At 44.9% G+C, this 19976-nt stretch overlaps 1 protein-coding gene across 5 annotated transcripts in view; it reads left to right on the top strand.

Moving 5' to 3' along the window:
- Positions 1-703: 703 nt before the first annotated feature.
- LOC137412113 (E3 ubiquitin-protein ligase CBL-B-B) overlaps positions 704-19976 on the top strand; it is a 130515-nt gene continuing 111242 nt past the window's right edge. For 3 of the 5 annotated variants that reach the window (XM_068097364.2, XM_068097362.2, XM_068097366.2), the window contains exons 1-2: positions 705-896; positions 2083-2336. In XM_068097364.2, coding sequence (XP_067953465.2) covers positions 747-896; positions 2083-2336 — 404 coding nt within the window. In that variant the 5' untranslated portion in view covers positions 705-746. Of the gene's footprint in view, positions 897-2082; positions 2337-19976 lie in introns of all 5 variants that reach the window. The other 2 variants (XM_068097363.2, XM_068097365.2) reach the window with 2 other exon arrangements.

The raw sequence follows: 19976 nt of genomic DNA, 5'->3' as shown, positions 1-19976 counted from the left end.
AATGACCCAGAAGTCCCCAAGGACCCAAAAAGTTATTGATGACCCAAAGGTCCCTGAGGACCCCAAGGACCCAAAAGACCCAGATGACCCATAAGTCCCTGAGGACCCAAAAGACCCAACAGTCCCCAACGACCCAAAAAGTACTTGATGACCCAAAAATCCTTAATGACCCCAAATACCCAAAATACCCCCCTGAGTCCGGCAGGCAGGTATGCTACAAAGCCGTGAAGACCAATTAAAATTTGGTACAACGGACCAACGGGCCCCATAGTTATTTAAAAGTGACACATTGGGTCTTCGTGCGACCATGTGTAGCTATATCAGTCTTGACTCTTGAGAAAGAAAATAAAACGTTTCAGTCCGAAAATATAAAGTCAAAATTTATCAGAATGTCGACTAAGCCAGTAAGCCTAAACTATCATATAAATACAGCTCAGTCAAAATAATAAAGCAGAAATATCAGCAAAAAGTAATTATTGAAAGAAACATCAGAATGAATCATGGAAAGACTAACGAAACGAATAGCTTGTACCTACTGCACTCCCACTGCCGCTTTCTCGAACGACGAGAACGTCCTTCCTTCCTTCCTTCCTTCCTTCCTTCCTTCCTGCCTTCCTTCCTTCCTTCCTTCCTTCCCTTAAACGTAACGACCGAACACCAGGAAGTATCGACGTCAAGCACGCGTCTGTCAACCGGAAGTGACGCAACGAGGCGGAAGTTTCCGCTGCAGGGTGTCCTGGCCGAACATGGCGACGGCTGCCGGACGCATACAACGGAGCGCGTTGAAAGGACGATTGTTCGGACACATGATGGATGCCATTCACGACGCCATGGGTCCTCCAAAACAGGCGGTCGATCGGCGGGCCGTGGAGAAGACGTGGAAACAAATGGACAAGGTGGTGATACAGGCGTTGTGCGTGCTCTGCAGTGCGTGGTTCAGCTAAAGCGATTTCAATGTTGTGTTGACGTGAACGTCGTCGTTTGAGAGATTGCCCGTGGTGTCAAAACGGAGGATTCTGACGGTCAGGTCTCTAGTAGTGCGTACTCACAACTACGACCCTCATTATTGCTAACTTGTAAAATTGTACGACGTTGCTTCGCGAGCTCTTTGCTTCTCTGCGTCGCTGTACGTGGTGACGTCACGCGTGGTGTCGACCTGTGACTCTTCCATCGAGCTACTTGCTTGATCATGATGGCTCTTCTGCTGCGACATCACCTTCCAACGGGTGATCTGATCTCGTTATAATTATGTATTCAATGTTCTCATCGTGGGTGCTATAAAAAGAACCGAGGACTTTATTTGATTTTGCACTCTTCCCCTAAAGGACCAGGAAGTAATAGTAAATGGTAAATGGTAAACCATAGAATGGTAAATGATCCCCCAAAGCAATTGATGGTGTACCTGTACCTGTAAGTGTAATGAGGCTGCACTGTTGTGTTGTTGATTTGATCATTTAGCCGGGCTTGTAAAATATTATAAATCACAAACACACATTATTAGCTTTTTAAACAGTCGCTGATGGTCTTTATAACATTAAACAAAGAAATTTTGAGGAATCTCGACATCCGTGAGGTACGTTTTACTTACAGAACTGAGGGAAGATCTACTCTAATCTAGATTATACCCCACTAGGGTTTGGTACGTACCGTTTTGTTGGAAGAGACGTAACGTCTATGCTTTTGATATTTGATGGTCATTTTAACAATCGGTTTGTTTGTGTTTCACACTGAATGAAAAGCGTAAAGGTAGAGCATGGCGATTGTGATATATGACTGGTTAGACGATATTTTCGGCATGAACGGCATATAAATCAAAATGGCGGTGTGTGGAGAGTCAGCCTTGTACGACGTAATGACATCAGACGTAATCATATCACCCTGTCATGTGACCAGATCCTCAGCTCTGATTGGTATACGTTTGAGGGGACATACATACATACATACATACAGACGGACAAACGTTGTTCCAGACGGCTTTGCCCTATGGGCTACGCCGTAATAAGTCGAGGAAGTGATTGATTTTGAATGATTGTTATTAAGATGTGCTACTTTAGAAACTTGCTTGTGTTCCTGTTGGTACAGCTGGTACGTCACTGCCAGAATCCCAAGGTGCAGCTCAAGAACAGCCCGCCATACATTCTGGACATCCTCCCAGACACCTACCAGCATCTGCGCCTCATCCTCAGCCGCTACGAGGAACGCGGAGGCCTCGGAACTCTTACCGACAACCTCTATTTCAGAATATTCATTGACAATTTGATGCACAAGACGCGGCAAGCTGCAGCTCTCTTCAAGGAGGGCAAAGAGCGCATGTATGATGAAAACTCCCAACACAGGTAAGGCCGCTTTGGGTTGACAATGTGTGAGGGGGAAATGGGGGACGCGAGGTATAGCTTTCAGGATCGGAAGAACCATGTGTGCCTTTGAGCAATTAAGAACTTGTGTTTGAGTTTGAGCAATTAATAAGTTGTGCTTGACTTTTTGGGATGCCGTGGTATGGTAGTTCAGCGGAAGCTCACTTCGGGCTAAGCTATTTGGTCTTACAATCACTGGAACATTTGAATGGAACTCTAACCCTGGTGTTGGGCTAGCGGCTAGGGTGCCAGCTTAGGATCCTAGGATCCTGGGTTCGAATCCCGGTCGATCGCTGAATTAACGCCAGGGGGGTTGACTCAGCCTGTCATCCTTCCGAGGTCGGCTAATTGAGTACCAGTTCACTGGTAATTCCCTGCTTGTCGTAAAAGGTGACAAAGGGTTGGCGGCAGGAAGGGCATCCGGCCGTAAAACATTGCTTCAAAAAGGGGACCAAAAAAAACGACAACAACCACGGTCCCCGAAAAAGGCCAACCCCCGCTTTGCGGGGAAAAATGGCCTCTAAAGGTGGTTTTTACAAGCTGTAATTTTAAAGTGCTGCTTTAAAACTGTTCTCTACACCCATTGTTTGTCCGCCTGCCATTGTCTTTGCCTTCAGCTTTGCTGTTGGCATTTTCCCCCACCGTTCCTTTTGTCCTGTTGCATCCTGATCCGTTCAGTGTACTAATGGTAGCTCTTCCACGAGCCTCGACTATGTAGAAAAAAAAAAAAGACAATTGTGAGATGCTTAAAGTTTCAGAACGATGGCCGTGTCGGTGCTTGTGAAAGGAGGTTTTGTCCGTCTTGCTGTCTATGAACTATTCAGATGTGGCATAAATATAGTAGAAGGACATGGATATGAAGTAAGAATACAAGTTCGATGAACAGATTTGATTGTCTGTGTCATATCTTAGACCAATTTTTTGTTGCATTCTCGCAGCACTTTTCGATCATCAGTCATTACGTGTCCGATATGTGTGGGTAGGGAACTCTGTTGTTTTTGTGTAATTGTTTTTCCAAGTTTTTGAAAAATTTGGAATCTTTATTACCTCTGCCACCAAAGGTGTTTGTTTGTCTGTCTGTTTATTTGTATGTGAACAAGATATCTCAAACAGTTGTGGACGGATTCGGACAAAATTTGGCAGAGATGTAGCGTATGTGACGAGGACAAAATGATTAGATTTTGGTGAAGATCCGGATTCGGATCCGGCTACTAGATTTTTAAAGTTATTCTTCACCATTGGGAGATAGGGACAAAAACGATAAATAGCAGGATATCTCAAAAAGTTATGGATGGATTTGTACAAAACTTGGTGGACATGGTGTGTGTGTTTGTGACGAGGAAGAATCGATTCGATTTTGGTGAAGATCTGGATCGGGATCCAGCTGGCAGAATTTAAAAAAGTGATTCTTCACCATTGGGAGATAGGGCCAAAAACTATACATCGCAGGATATCTCAAAAAGTTGTGGACGGATGATTTTGATTAAACGTGATTCTGTATTGTGATTTTCTGGTCTACTCTAGAATACAAAATGTAAACTGTTCACCTGGTGGAGGTATGCTCTCTACTGAGTTCTAGTTTTTACTGCATTTAAAATGATTCCTGCCAATGTTACATTTTTTTTGGCCATACCTGTTTATAAGATTATTACAAGAGTAACAGCACAGCTCTGCTTATTCTTCTTCCTCTTATGGTATGCTTTTTTGCTAACGACAAATGTGGATCTGTGGTTCTGTACATTAGTTGCACTATGATCCATACGGAGTCACTTACATTTTTAATTGATGGAACAAAAGGGATAGGATACATTATTGTGCAGAAAAAGTATTTTGGGCTTTAAGCTGTGCAGCAGCGGGAAGATAACGATTCAGCTTGTGATTCCATGTTGGAATTGATCATTATAATTTTCCTCAGGGACAATCATTGACTGTAATTTGAAAAATTAAGCATTGCTTATTGTAAAGTATGTTGTCTACACCCTCGCTCCCCTCCTGTCCGCATTTTGCTGGTGGTGCCTCCTGTTCACATTATTTCCCTCAGGTTTCAATGACGATTGAAATTTATTTTGGGCCCCCATCCATATTCCCCACAGCAGCCCTTGGGGGCTCCCACTCTATCTGCATTCCACCAAGGGCTTCCTAGTCTGCATTTTGATGTGGGCTCCCCCACCCATCTGCATTCTCTGGAGGTTTCCCTCTGTTTGCATTCTACTGGGAGGTTCCACCATCCGCATTCTGCCGTTGGCTTCCTTCCCCCACCCCCAGTCCGCATTATTCTTGGTGTTCGCCCCTAGTCCACATTATGCCAGGTGCTTGTCCCCGGTGTGCATTATGCTGGGTGCTTGACCCTGGTCCTCATCATGCCGGGTGCTTGACCCTGGTCCTCGTTATGCCGGGTGCTTGACCCTGGTCCTTGTTATGCTGGGTGCTGGTCCTCAGTCCGTGTTAGCCAATCCTACCCCTCCTCCTCCCCCCCCCCCTACCCCAAAGTGTGCATTATGCCAGGGGCCCCCTGAGTACACTTTCTGCCGCACCACCCCTCACCCGTGTTCCACCTGGTACTCCCCCCTGTATGAGTTCCGCCGGCTGTTCCTCTGTCCACTTTCCTCCGCGCCCCCATCTGCCTTCTGCCAAGAAATCCCGCCTGACTGCCTTCCGCCCAGGAATGCTGTCCCATTTTCCTTCTGCAAAGAGTTGCGGTTCCAGTGAGGGCTTCTCCCTCTAGCTCCCACTTTCCGAAGGGTGAAGGGGGGGGGGGGGGGGGGTGGGGGAGAGATAGAGAGGGATTCTGCTCCCCCCCACCACCCTCGTTCCAGTGAGCAATGCTCCCCCCCCTCCCATGTTCTGGTGGGGGCTCCTACCATCCACGGTATAGGTGGGGGTCCTGCCCACTACCACCTGCGTTTGAGTGGAAATCCCACCTTTTTCAGGTGGGCGTCCCATCCCTTCCTCCAGCGTTCGTGCCCAGGTCCCACTGGCATTCATTCTAGGGCCCCGCTCTTATTCATGCAGGGGACCCAGACCTATCCTCTTTCATTCGGGTGGTAGTATTGCCCATGGTCCAGCAGCGGTCCCACCCCCTATCACCGACAGTCTTGCGGGGATCACCCCCCTTCCCCCACACCCCAATTTTGTTGTGGCTACTGGCCATGTTCGAGCATGGATCCCGCCCCCTTCAGCCAGACTTCTGGCACGGTTCATGCCTTCGTTCTTGATGCGGGTCCTGCCTATGTTCTGGTGGGGGGTCCCACTCATGTTCCAATATTTTTAATTTAAAAAATACTGAATCGACGCTCGTGAAAGAGCTGACATTTACTTCACAAACAAATCAACCAGACAAACAAAATATATAAAAAGAGGGAGCGGAAGACAAGAGAAGGGGAAGCACACAAACACTTGAGAGCGCACAACATTTAAGAGCAGGGAGATGTGTGGGAGGGAGAGGGCTTGGGGGGAGGAGGCGTGGGAAGGGGGGGGGGGGTGGGAGAAGTATAAAACACAAGGACACCAAGGACTTCCTGGACAGAAGTTGGTATTTCAAAAAAGTGGAATTGGGGTGAACTTAGCGGGGGTAGAAAAGATCAAGGTTTTGGATGGGGGAAGATAAGAGATGGTGGTGAACAGCTGTTTTAAAGACCTGGAGGGTGGAGTGGGATTGAAGAGAGTGAGGGAGTTTGTTCCAGAGGTGGGAGAAAAGAGGAATGAAGGAGTGAAGGTGAGCAGAGAGTCTCGATTTTGGCAGTTTAACCATAAGAGGGTTTTTGGTGTTTTGGGTGCCTACCATCCGCATTCCTTCACAGTTCTTCATCCCCCCCCTCAGCCCACACCCCTTGTTCTTGAATGGTCTCGCCCTCTTTTTCGTTCGCAAGATTCCTATTTACCGTTTGCCTGTTTCAATGCTTCTTCTTTAGCCCAAATAAACCTTACCATCAATAGGCTGCATTAAATGGTTGCTTCCTTGGCATATGCTTCACCCGACATCATCATCGCTGTCTTCAACACACTATCAGCTACTACTGCCAACTCTCCTCTCCTTTGTGAGGAGACGTCAGATATAGATACTTCGATTTGCTCTGTTGGACTGAAACGTCACTCTATCCGGCAATGCTATGACTGATGCTGACATAGCTCCTCATGAGTATGACTTCGATAATTACCCAATAAAGAATAGCTGAGGCGGTGGTAATGCTTGCATATCAAAGCCAACTCTTTCGACTCGTATTGCTTATTTCACCTCTTGTCCATCCTTTGCATGCCTCCGTGTAAAAATAATTAGAATTGGTGATCATTTACAGAGAAATAAGTTGCATAATTTCCTGCAGACTTCTGAGTTTTTAGCAATTGTATTTCTTTATCTAGCCTGGTGTTGGCTTAATGGTTAAGGTGGCTGGCTTAAGATGTCAAGGTTCTGATATGCTGCCATGTTGTTGAAGTCACACCAGTTGGGTTGACTCAGCCTGTCATCCTTCCAAGGTCGGCAAAATGAGTACCAGCTTACTGGGATGAATGAGCCATTCAGGTATCCTGCCCAATAGCCAAGAAACTGCCTCGGCAGCCCTATGCATCTGAAGATACTAAAAGGAGTGGTCATCACCATCATAATTTATTTATCCAGGAAAGATATTCATCCTTGGGGATTGTGACATTCATGTTTACGAGCCGAAACCCGTGGAACATCCACGGAAGGGAGGATGTGGTGTATGGATAGAGTGTACCATTATGGATGGCATAGGGGAGCGCTCATGGGATCTTCTTCTTCCGTTAAGCTCCAATTTTTTCTCTTTAAGTTAAGTCCAATCAGTCCTCTCTGCTCGAAGTGCTCAGGCCATGCCTTCCCGCTCTCATACTTTTATTTCCGTTCGGTGTAGAAAGAGATTGACATATCGTTCGTCTGTTTTCAGCTCGTTATCTTTAAGCTTCCTTACGGCTCGCCACCTGCTACACCTCTCTGAGTTACGAGGATTTATGCAACGCACCCCGAGTATCGCAACGTCACTCCATTTAACTTTATTAAAATGACGATAAAGACGTTTCCTTATATATCCTAATTTAAAATGTTCAAGGGAATAAAAAGACCATTTGGTTCGCACCACCCATGTTCACACCACTCGACTGTCCAATCAGCGGATGGCTTGCTTCGCCTTCGCCCAGCAGACGCCAATACGATGGCGTCGTAAGATGGCGTCGTATCGGCAGTTAATCGGATGCTTTTGGGCCCCAACGTCGGCTAATTCAGATTTTTCGAGTATGGCTGTACGTGATAAACAAAGAGCGCGGTTCGTAGATCGTAAATCCATTAGTGCCGTGGGCATCGGGTCACTGGGTGCAGCGTAAAAGGGATAACAAAGTCGAGTCCTTACGGTATTATTATATAGATTTCCCACCTGTTCCACCTTCCTTAAAAAATTCTTGAAATTCTTGAGAAATTGTTGATTCATCTATAGTATAGATTCCGTGTATAATGTTCCTCGCTGAAATGCGCTGAGGTAAATATGAATAAAAAAATATGGATCTCGTCAAATATTTTGAGGTAGGCCATGTTCGTCCCAGGCTCAATGGCCATGTCTATGCCAAATATCAAGCACGTGAGCCTCTCCATTTAGGAGTCTATCGGTAACATTACACACACACACACACACACACACGCACACGCACACGCACACGCACACGCACACGCACACACACACACAAACTGTGTTTTATATATATAGATTACTGATATTTAGCGACTCAAAAGGTTCTTTATCAAAAACTTATTTTCTCGTGCTTCTGCTGACCTGTCTGCAAGGTGTATAAATCGAAGTCCCGAGTGTGAATCACAGGTGAGCCCGTCCTGAGGTAATTAGCGATTGGGAACGATTCAGAACCTGTGGGTAAATAACCTTTGGTAATTTCCCCAAGAGTTTTCCGGACGACAGACTGCCGGTAGGGGACATGTATTGCAGCGCGATACTCAGAATGCTTGTTCAAATAATTTCTTACCTATTAGTTTAGATGTAGCCAATCGGTTACATAATTGCTAGCTCAAACAAAATAACTTATTTACTGGATCCTTTTCCATCATCATTGTCTCCTTCCACTTATTACAAATGATTAATTTATCAATTGCTCCATTGCATCCTCTACAGTTATATCCTTATTTCAACAGGCCATACCAACCCCAATCTTAAAAAAAATAATCTTGGATCCAAATGATTTTCAAAATCTGGGGCCTGTTTCCCTTTTCCCTTTCATCTCTATGATGCCTGAATCTGCTGAACCGCTAGTTAGTTTGCTACATTACTTCCACCAGCATTGTCTTTCAGGTCCCACTCGTGTGGTTTTAAACTGTTACGCAGTGCTGAGACTCCCACTGAAGGTCATAAACTATATGCTGTACCATGCCGTGCAGGAAGTTGCTGCAATGTTAATACATCTGGATATCTGCTGCTTTTTACGTTCTACTCAATCGTCTTCATTCTTATGTTGGTATCACTGGACCTGCTCTTGAGTGGTTTAAATGATATTGTCTTACAGGTTGTAGATTCACTCTTGGTATCAATCCGTCGGTGTTTTTCAGGGATCTGTCTTTGTCCAACTTTTATTACCTCCAACGCTTGAGGTGGATGGAGGTTGTTTTCACCCCTGTTTGTCTGTCTCTAAGCAGGCTATCTCAAAAAGTTGTGAATGGATTCGGATGAAATTGGGTGGACAGGTTGGGTGTGTGACAGACTAACTGATTAGATTTTGGTGAAGATCTGGATGTGAATCCAGATACTCGAATTTTCAGTGATTCTTCACAATTTGAGAGATAGGGCCAGAAACGATATATAGCACGATATTTCAAAAATGTGTGAATGGTTTATGGAAAAACTTGGTGGATGAGTTGGGTTTGTGACAAGAACAAGCCGATTAGAATTTGCTTAACGTCCGGATGTAGGTCTGACCTATCGGTGGAAAAAAGTAAATTGTTCAATGTTCAGCCTGGTGGAGGTGAGCGCTCCACTGAGTGCCGTTCTAGTTCCCTCTTTATATGATATAATTCATCCACTTGGTATAATTTTATTAAATTTACATGTTAATTTCAACTTTTATTCAGATGTCATGGATCTTCCTGTCCATGAAACCTGACGATGTGTTGTCTTCTACAACAATGAATTTGTCTCATCAAAATTCAAAAGTTAAGACCTGCTTATTGAACTTTGAACTTTATTGAACTTTAAAAAAAATTGAACTTCCTTAAATGTAGTGTTGCTAAGACTAACATGCTGATCCTTAAGTCTTAATCGTTTGCTTTCAAAGCTTCAACCTCGGATAATGAAACGTCAGGATTATCACCCGGTCACTACTATATTGGTGTCTAACTTGGGTGTCACAATTTACCAGACTCTTCCTTTTTATTCCACATATTGGCAAAACTCTGTCATTCCATTTTCCTTCATCTGCACAATGTTGCCCAAATCCGTTAATGTGCAAATCAGACGACAAATGAAACTTGTGATTCATGTTCTCATAACGCAGCAATGCAAACATCATGTTTGTTTCCCCTAGTGGCAGGCTTGCGTGCCTCTTCTCTCGGGCTTTTGAAACTTGTGCAGAACATATTGCAGCTTGTGCAGAACACAGCAGCCAGGCTTGTGGTTTAAGCTCGGAAATTTGATCATATCGCTTCAATTCGAGGAGCCACTTCACTGGCTTATAGTATATCGGCGTTTACATTTTGAAAGCCTGTTATTAACCTTTAAAGCAACGTTTCATGTAATCTGTGTCTATATATCTGACATTGTTACATCTTGCACCCCTGCGCAAGAAAAGTATACGGTGCAGCACCAGGACTTTCCTGGTTGTTACTCGCACAAAGATGAAGTCCTTTTGTGATCAAGCAGTCTTCAGTTATGATCCAACACTGGAGTTATTTGCCTTTTAAAACCCACACCGCCTCATCAGTCACACTTTTAAAATGTCTTTTGAACACTCATCTTTTTACAGTTGCTTTCTTAATTTTACCCTTGCTAGATTCTTTATTTCCGATGCTTTTTTTGCCAAACACGTTGAGATGTTATTTTAAATGAAAAGTGTTTTTTAAGAAGAAATGAATAAATTTATTTGATTATATCCGTGGAAAGGGAACTATTTAGAGGCGACTGAGCAGGAAAATCTTTCCATAGCAGCGCCCATTCCTTATCGTGCCACTGCAGCCCCAGTCATCTCCGCCCCCGCTTCCTTCCCCATCACTTCAGACTCTCTTGTATACATGCTGCCTCGTGGAGCCTTCACCTTCGTTCTACGTCAATTTTATAGAGGGTTCCCTCATAGTTTTATGAATACTTTTCAGTGTCGGGGGTTTTCCTTTGCTTTTTACATACTCCAGGAAGATTTTTTTTTTTTTTTGAATACAAGATCGAGGCTCATGAAACAGCTAACATTAATCACACAAAAAGTCAAACCGACACACAAAATAAGGGGAGCGGTAGACAATATGGGGACAGAGGGGGAAGGACACAAACACAACATTTGAGAGCAGGGACATCGATAGATCTGTGGGAGGGGAGAGGGCTTGGGGGGAGGTGGGAGAGGGATAAAACATATAGACACTGCAAGGACTTCCAGGAAAGAAGTTGGAATTTCAAAAAAGTGTATCTGGGGTGAAAATTAGCGGGGGTAGAAAAGATCAAGGTTTTGGATGGGGGAAGATAAGAGATGGTGGTGAACAGCTGTTTTAAAGACCTGGAGGGTGGAGTGGGATTGAAGAGAGTGAGGGAGTTTGTTCCAGAGGCGGGATAAAAGAGGAATGAAGGAGTGAAGGTGAGCAGAGAGTCTTGATTTTGGCAGTTTAACCATGAGAGGGTTGCAGGCAGATCTTGTGCGACCTGTAGGAATATTTGGGGGACCGAGCACAGAGAGAGCTGGGGGAGCAAGGCCGGAGAGGAGTCGGTAGAAGACAGAAAGACCACCAACCTGCCTGCGGTGAGTGAGTGAAAGGCCCTCGGCATTAGCTTCATCGCAGGAGATTCCAATGATTCTGAAAGCTTTGGTTTCAACAGCGTGAAGCCGAGCTAGGTGTGAGGCAGGAGCATCAGCCCAGAGGGGGGAACAGTATTCCATTGAGCTGCGGATGAAAGCCTTGTATGTGGTGAGGAGCTCAGGTGAGCCAAAGAAGGACTTCGCACGACGGAGGATGCCCAGACGGCGACTGGCGTTGGAGGCCAGCTTGGAAATGTGGTTTTCCCAAGAAAGATCATGGCAGATAGTGAGACCCAAAAGCTTGAGCGACAGAACTTCTTGGAGAGGATTGTTGAGAAAGTGGATGGGAGGGTTTTCCAGTCGGTCTTTTCGGAGAGACATAGTAAGAGTGTGAGATTTGTCAGGATTGAAAGACATGTTCCACTTGTTTGCCCAGTCTGTGATTTTGTACAGGTCTGCAGAGAGTGAGGAGGCTGCAGACTGCCGGTCTGAGGGATGAGGAATGGAGCGGCAGAGAGTGGAGTCATCAGCAAAGAGATAGAGAGGATTTTCCAGAGAGTCGGAGAGATCATTGATGAAGACCAGAAATAGCACAGGGCCCAGAACACTACCTTGGGGAACTCCAGCCAGAACAGGAAGGGGAGATGCGAGAAATCCATTCAGGGCCACACGTTGACTACGACCAGAGAGGAAGTCCGCAAGCCATGCGAGGAGATCTCCATGGATACCATAGGAGGAGAGTTTGGTGAGCAGAGCTGGGTGCCAGACCGTATCGAAGGCACGTGATATGTCAAGGGAGACAGCTCTGATTTCCTGTTTGGCATTGAGGATCTCCATCAATTGTTGAGACAGCAGAAGCAACATGTCCAGAGTAGAATGACCTGGTCTGAATCCAAATTGATGATCGGAGATCAAACCATTGGAGAAGACGAAGGATTTGATATCCGAAGCAATGATGGATTCCATGACTTTGCTGATGATTGGGAGCAGGCCGATTGGTCTGTAGTTGCAAGGATCTGTTTTTGCACATTTTTTTGTGTAAAGCGGTAATGTTTGCTGATTTCCAAGATGCTGGCAGATGACGTTGAACAGAGAGAGGGTGAGATAGAGTGGCAGAGCAGGATTTTAGGAGCTGTGGGCTGATGCCGTGTGGTCCAGTTGCAGAATCAGTCGAGGTTTGACAAAAACTTCTCCACCTTGTCAGGAGAGAAGGACACAGAGTCCAGGAGCAGTTTGGTTCGACTGGGTAAGGTGGGAACAGAGAGAGATGGGTTTGGGCCACAAGACTTTGAGGCAAACACAGAGTTGAGGCATTCGGCTTTGTTACGTGCGGTGTCAACTGTGTAGCCATTTGAGGTGAGGGAGGGGATGGAAGGGGAACAAACACCAGAAACGGATTTGACTAGATGCCACCAGGATTTGGAGGAAGGAGACGGGTTTGAGAGTTCAATCTTGAGTGTGGAGAGATAGTGCTTCCTGGCACTCCTGAGGGTAGACACACACTTGTTCCGAGCTTGGTGGAAGGAACTGAGATTGCCTTCAGTTGGATTTGCCTTCCAAGAGGCAAAGGCAAGTTGTTTCAGGGAAACTGCCTCACCACAAGACTCAGTGTACCATGGACGGGAGGAAGGGTAAGACAACTGAAGATGAGATGGGATAAATCTGTGCATGAGAGAGATCAGTTTGCTTTGGAAGAATTCCCAGGAAGAATTGATGTCAGAGGCAGTAGAGATGGGAGACCAGTCCAGATGATTGATGGCTGCTTGCAGACCGTGCCAGTCAGCCTGAGTGAAATCCCAGACTCGTCGGCACTGAGGAGGCTCTCTGAGAATGGCCAGAGAGATGTCCACTTTAACAAGCACATGATCAGAAGAACCGATTGGAGCAGAAGAAGAGCAGCAGACATTTGCAGGGAAGTTTGTCATAACCAAGTCTAGAAGAGAAGATACTCCATTGACTGAGATCCGGGTCGGGAAATTGACAGATTGTGTCAGTCCCAATGAGTCGCAGAAGTCCTTTGCTGAGGTGCCATGGCTGGTGAGAGAGGAACCCACACCCAGCCAGCTGGCATGATGACAGTTGAAGTCGCCACATATGAGGAAGAGAGTTTTGATGAGTTGATAGAAGTTGGTCCATGTTGTCAGACAGCGAAATGTAAATGGAGTCATCACTGTTTGGAGGACGGTGCAGAACACATTGAACAAAAGGTGGGAGTGGAGAGGAAGCCGTAGCCAGATGTACTCCTGGGGGTGGTGTGGAGAGAGTGCAGTGCAAGGAGAGTGAGGAAGAGAGTTTTTGATAAAGATAGCAACCCCGCCACCAGGACGAGGCGCAGGTCTATCATACCGGAGGAGGGAGTAACCAGCAAGAGATATAAAGGAATCAGAGACATATTGAAGGAGGAAAGTTTCTGTTAAGCAGATCAAGTCTGGATTGTCAGAAGCAACCTGAATGGAGAGATCAATCAGGTTTGAGCGAAGGCCCCGGATGTTTGAGGTCCATACCGTTAATGAGGAGAGAGGAGGAGCATCGGGTGGAGGGGAGGGGAGGGGCAGGGTCAGATGAAGGATGAGAGGGGGAGGTAGGGAGAGCAGTTGATAGTGTGTCAGAGATTACAGAAGAGTTACAAGAAAGGGAAGGATGAGGAGGATGAAAGGTTTCATGGTGATGGGATGAGGTACAGTGAGGGGTTGTTTGAGGAGGGGCAGAGGAAAGTAGAAGGTTGGGGGAGGTGGAGGTATGAGATAGAAGGGAGACAAAGTGGAGAGGAGGCAGCTTTAAGGAGGAGGGGGGAGGGGGGAGAATTGGAGGGGGATGGTAGGGGGGGAGATTTGAAGGGAAGGGGTGGGGTGGGGCAAGGGGGGAGTTTACGAGGGGAGGGGAAAGGGGGAATATTTGGAGGGGAGGGGCAAGGGGGGAGTTTAGAAAGTGGATGATTAATGAAAGACGAACATTTATAACAAATTGGGTTTGTTGTGATTTTCAAGTAAGCGATCCGTTTAAGAACGATGGAGGAGGGGTGGAATGAATGAGAATTTAGAGCATGTAGTGAGAAAGATTTATAATAAGAGATTGAATTTTTTTTGAAGTGGAATGAGTTGAAGAGGAAATTGAAAGTAGCCTTTTAAATAGGAAGAAAAACAGCGTGTTGTAATATACCACTGAATAAAACACTGCAGGGGAAAGTTTAAACATATTTCAACAGAACCGTGAAGAACAATCTTCTATTCACAAAAATACCAACGGGGAGAGGGCCTCGACTAGAGGGACAACCACGAATCACTTGAACAGGGCAAAAGTTGGAAGGCAAGGAGATAATGGGGGCGGGGCAACACAGCGCACGTGGACAGAAGCACACGATGAGACAAAAGCACACACGTTGAGAAGCACACGATGAGACACGTGGAGAAAGTGAAGTAAATGTTGTTGTTTTTTTTTTGTTTTTTTAATGGGGGGTGGGGAGGGGGGTTAAAACGTTAAGCAAAGAGTAGATGTTTGGGGAAGTTCGGGGGAGAAGGGAAAAATCTAAGAACCAAATAAAAAACAGCGAAGGAAGAAACTTAAGTGAACAAACTTCGACGGGGGACTGGGGAAGCCTTAGGCTACAAGGCCGCACATGCCAGGCAAACAGAAACGATTAATTTATGAAAGATTAACACAGAGAATCTTCCTAGGGACACACTAAAGGTACATGCACCGAAAGATAAATACAGTTTCGACAAAAATACAATTGTGAACAATGACTTAACTTCAAAACGTGGAGACCGTGTTCAGCTTCAAAAAACCGTGACGTCGCCCACAAGATCTCGCGAGATCTCCCTCCGAGATCATCTGAGATTTTGACTTTTTAAAAAATACATTTTCATCTGTTATATTTTGCACGGTTTTCCCTGGTGTTGGGCTAGCGGCTAGGGTGCCGGCTTAGGATCCTAGGATCCTGGGTTCGAATCTCGGTCGATCGCCGAATTAACGCCAGGGGGGTTGACTCAGCCTGTCATCCTTCCGAGGTCGGCTAATTGAGTACCAGTTCACTGGTAATTCCCTGTTTGTCGTTGAAGGCGGCAAAAAGGGTTGGCGTCAGGAAGGGCATCCGGCCGTAAAACATTGCTTCAAAAAGGGAACCAAAAAACAACAACTACCACGGTCCCCGAAAAGGCCAACCCCCGCTTTGCGGGGAAAAATGGCCTCTAAACGGTGGTTTTTTTATATTTTGCACGGTTTAAAATTTTATTTTCTTGCTCAAGTACTTTTTCTTGATAAATATAGAGTGAAATATATAAAATAATAACCACCTTTAGAGGCCATTTTTCCCCGCAAGCGGGGGTTGGCCTTTTTCGGGGACCGTGGTTATTGTTGTTTTTTTGGTCCCCTTTATCTTTATTCTTTTTAGTGTGTTATCTTTATTTATTCTTTAGTGAAAGTGAATTTAGTGAATTTATTTTATAAATAGTGAAATTTATTCTTTACCTTTAGAGTGTGGTTATCTTTATTTCCTCTCGCAATTTGAACTAAACAAGTATTTTTTTTACCTCCGCCACCGAAAGTGGGTGGACTTTATGTTTTCATCCCTGTCTGTTTGTCTGTGAACAAGATATCTCAAAAAGTTGTGGACGGATTCGGACGAAATTTGGCAGAGAGGTTGTGTGTGTGACAAGGACGAATCCATTCAATTTTGGTGAAGATCTGAATATGGATTCAGATACGAGAATTATTTAATTTTTCAAGTTATTCTTCACCATTGTGAGATCGGGAAACAAGCGATTTATATAACATATTTTAAAAAAATTGAGCTTTGACTAAAGTTGGTGGATGAGTTGGTAAAGTGACAAGAATAAGCGATTAGATTTTGTTTCAGGTCCGAATCCATATCCGACCTATCAGTGGGATACAAAACGTACTGTTCAGCCTAGCGGAGGTATGCGCTTTACCAAGTGTCATTCTCGTTATTTTTGTGATTTCAAAATTTATTTAAAATAACGTTTTTCTGCACTCGTGGGCTTATTGGTCCACTGTGTGTATGTTATAATATATAAAACGGACAAGAACATTATAAGGTATCTTTAAACTTTTTTGTGAATTCGGAGACGATGGGAAAATGTTGTGCAGCTCAGCCAGCATATGGAATTTGAACCTGAGATTGCTGTTTCTTGACCTAAGTGCTCAGAAGCGAATGCTTTGCATTTTTTATTGCAACTACCGTAATATTGTGAAATGCTATTTGTAAAAATAAAATCGATAGGTGATGTCATCAACCCCATATCTGATGCTTCTACGACTCCAGATAATGATCAGAGAGAAGCTTTAAACCACAATCAAAATGTCTGGGTGGTCTTCCTGAATATCCTCTTGCTGGCATCATAACGATGCAAACTTACTAAACATCCAAAGTCTTTACAGCACGTGGTTGGCTGATTCTCTTCAATGCACACAGGCATATATCTGTTTATTCCACTTTCTCGCTGGAAGGTTGTATTCCACTAAGCTTCCTGCTGAGAATCTGGTGTCCCAAAAGCATTATCATTCATAAAGAATCCTTGTAAAACTGTAAGAGCTCTCAATGTTGTTTATTTGTTTTCCTCTTGTTTTATTTGCTACAAACACCCTCTCCCTGTGGGAGCAGCCTGTAAGGGGGGTGGGGGTGGGGGGGGGGGGGGGGGGAGAGAGGGGGAGAGAGGGGGAGAGTGTAGTGGGGCAGGTGGGGCAAATGTATTTTGTGGAGTGGCCTGCTGTGTCTGCAGCATGGGTCAGTAAACCGCTTGCACTGTGACAGTCATGTTCCCCCCTCGCAGGGGGAGGGGCATTTTTTGCCTATGACTTGAGCTTGGGTACTACCAGCACACATGGAAAATTTGGTGGAGATTGGCTCAGCCCTGGTTTTTTGTCCGATTTTCAGACATATATATACACACACACACACACACATACACACACTGCCCTCCATAAGTATTGCAACAGTGAAGTCAAATTTGTTATTATTGCTATATATTCACGAAATTTGGAATTGAGATCAAAAGATGAATATTCGGCAAGCATACAGAAGATCAGCTTTTATTTCTTTGTATTTCTATGCATGTGTTTTACCACTGTCGAACAAAAGCACTTTTTATGTTCAGTCCCCCCATTTTAAGTACGCATCAGTATTGGAGCGGATGACTGACCGGTGTTTCTTATTGCATTGATTGATCACACATAAAGTTGGTGTGAATGTTTAGTCCTGGTTTTAGCCTTTGCTTTTGCCTTGCGAGTCTACCTTTGAAGTCAGCAGGCATAAACCAACATGAAGACCAGAGAACTGTCTATGAAGGAAACGCAAGCTATTTTGAAGCTGAAAGAACAGAAGAATTCGATCAGAGCCATCGTAAAAAAAATTGCACATAGCAAATACAACAATTTGGAATATCTTGAAAAAGAAACAAAGACACTGGTCAGAGACAAAGACACTAAATACAAATACTGAGCAATATACACTGGTCAGGTCAGCCAAGGAAATCAACTGCAGTTGATGACAGAAAAATCTGTTAAGCTGTGAAGCTGTGAAGAAAAACACTGAAACAACTGTCAGTGATATCACCAACAACATTCAGAGTGCATGGGTGAAAGTATCACAATCTAACATTCACCGAAAACTTTGACAGCAGAATTACAAAGGCTACACTGCAAGATGCAAACCTCTCTTCAGCATCAAAAATAGAAAGGCCAGATTATAATCTGCAAAGAAGTACAGAGGTGAGCTTATGAGTTCTGCAAAAAAAGTTTTATGGACAGATCAGACCAAGATAAACCTTTACCAAAGTGATGGAAAGGGGGAAAGTGTGGAGAAAAGAAGGAACTGCTTACAGTGCATTCAAAAGTATTCAGACCCCTTCACCTTTTTCACATTTGGTTATACAACAACACAACAACAGGCATTTTATGGCCATTTTCCCTGCAAGAGCGGGGGTTAGCCTTGCGGTCCCCATGACAATGTTCTCCATTTTGCCCTATTTTCTGCATCTCCCCTTGTCAACCACCTTGCCCGCATTTCTTCTTCGACCATCTTTAGCCAAGTCTTTCTCGGTCTTCCCCGTCCTCTACTTCCTTCTACATTCATTTCCATCACTCTTTTCAACCAGTCACTTTCATCCTTCCTCAACACATGACCAAACCATCTCAACCTGTTTCTCTTCACAGCATCCACCACAGGCTCTATTCCCATCATCTTTCGCAATTCATCATTTGTCTTCCTCTCTCTCAACGATACTCCACACATTCACCGAACCATTCGCATTTCCACCCTTTCCAGCCTTCGTTGCTGCTCTACGTTCATTACCCATGTCTCACTCCCATAAATCATAACACTTCTCACACATGCAGCATACACCTTTCCCTTCAGCTTCAATGACACTCCCCTTCTCGTCAGCACGCCACTCAGTTCCCAAAACTTCTTCCATGCACATCTCACTCGAGCAACCGTTGCCGAGTCTGATCCACCTTCTCCATTCAGCATGTCTCCAAGGTAACAAAATGTTTTCACACCTTCCAGCTTCACGCCATCTCCAAGGTCCAACTCAACATTTCCTCCATCTGCAGCTCCCTCTGTGCACACCTTACACTTGAATGTAGCTGCCACACTGGTTAATGACCCTCTCAAACCACTACATTTTTGATGAACCCACTCAGCGCACATTGTACATTGAATGGAATTCACTCCGACACCCTTCCTGCACACAGCACACGGCCACTTCCCAGTTCTTTCCACCTCACCACATGCTTTACCACTTGCCATCACCTTCGTTTTTCCGATATTCACCTTCAGACCTTTTGTCTCCATACATTCCTTCCACTTGTTCATCTTCTCCTTCAGCCCATCCATACTTTCTGCGATCAACACCAGATCATCTGCATACAACAACTCCCGCGGTAAACCCTCCTTTACGTTATGAGCCAGCACCTCCATCACAGCTACAAATAGTAGTGGACTTAGTACCGACCCCTGATGCACTCCCACCTTCACCTCAAACTCACCACTGTTCCCGTCCTTCGTCCTTGCAGCTGTGCGCGCTCTTTTGTACATTGCCATCACTACTCTGATCAACCATTCCAAATTAACATTTGGTTATGTTGCAGCCTTATGCTGAAATCGTTTAAATTCATTTTTTCCCTCATCAATCTACACTCAATACCCCATAATGACAAAGAGAAAACAGGATTTTAGAAAGTTTTGCAAATTTATTAAAAAGAAAAAAAACTGAAATATCACTGACATAAGTATTCATACCCTTTGCGATGACACTTGAAATTTAGCTCAGGTGCCTCCCATTTCTCTTGATTATCTTTGAGATGTTTCTACACCTTGATTGGAGTCCACCTGTGGTAAATTCAATTGATTGGACATATTTTGGAAAGGCACACACCTGTCTATATAAGGTCTCACAGCTGACCATGTATATCAGTGCAAAAACCAAACCATGAGGTCGAAGGAACTGCCCACAGAGCTCAGAGACAGGATTGTGTCGAGGCACAGATCTGGGGAAGCCTACAAAAAAACATTCTGCTGCATTGAAGGTTCCCAAGAGCACAGTGGCCTCCATAATTCTTAAATGGAAGAAGTTTTGAACAACCAGGACTCTTCCTAGAGCTGGCCGCCCGGCCAAACTGAGCAATCGGGGGAGACGGGCCTTGGTAAGAGAGGTGACCAAG

Source organism: Myxine glutinosa, chromosome 7 (assembly GCF_964187855.1).
Source record: "Myxine glutinosa chromosome 7, kmMyxGlut1.1, whole genome shotgun sequence".
NCBI lineage: Eukaryota > Metazoa > Chordata > Myxini > Myxiniformes > Myxinidae > Myxine > Myxine glutinosa.
Note: the sequence above shows the minus strand (reverse complement) of the source record. Positions and strands in the feature narration are given on the sequence as shown.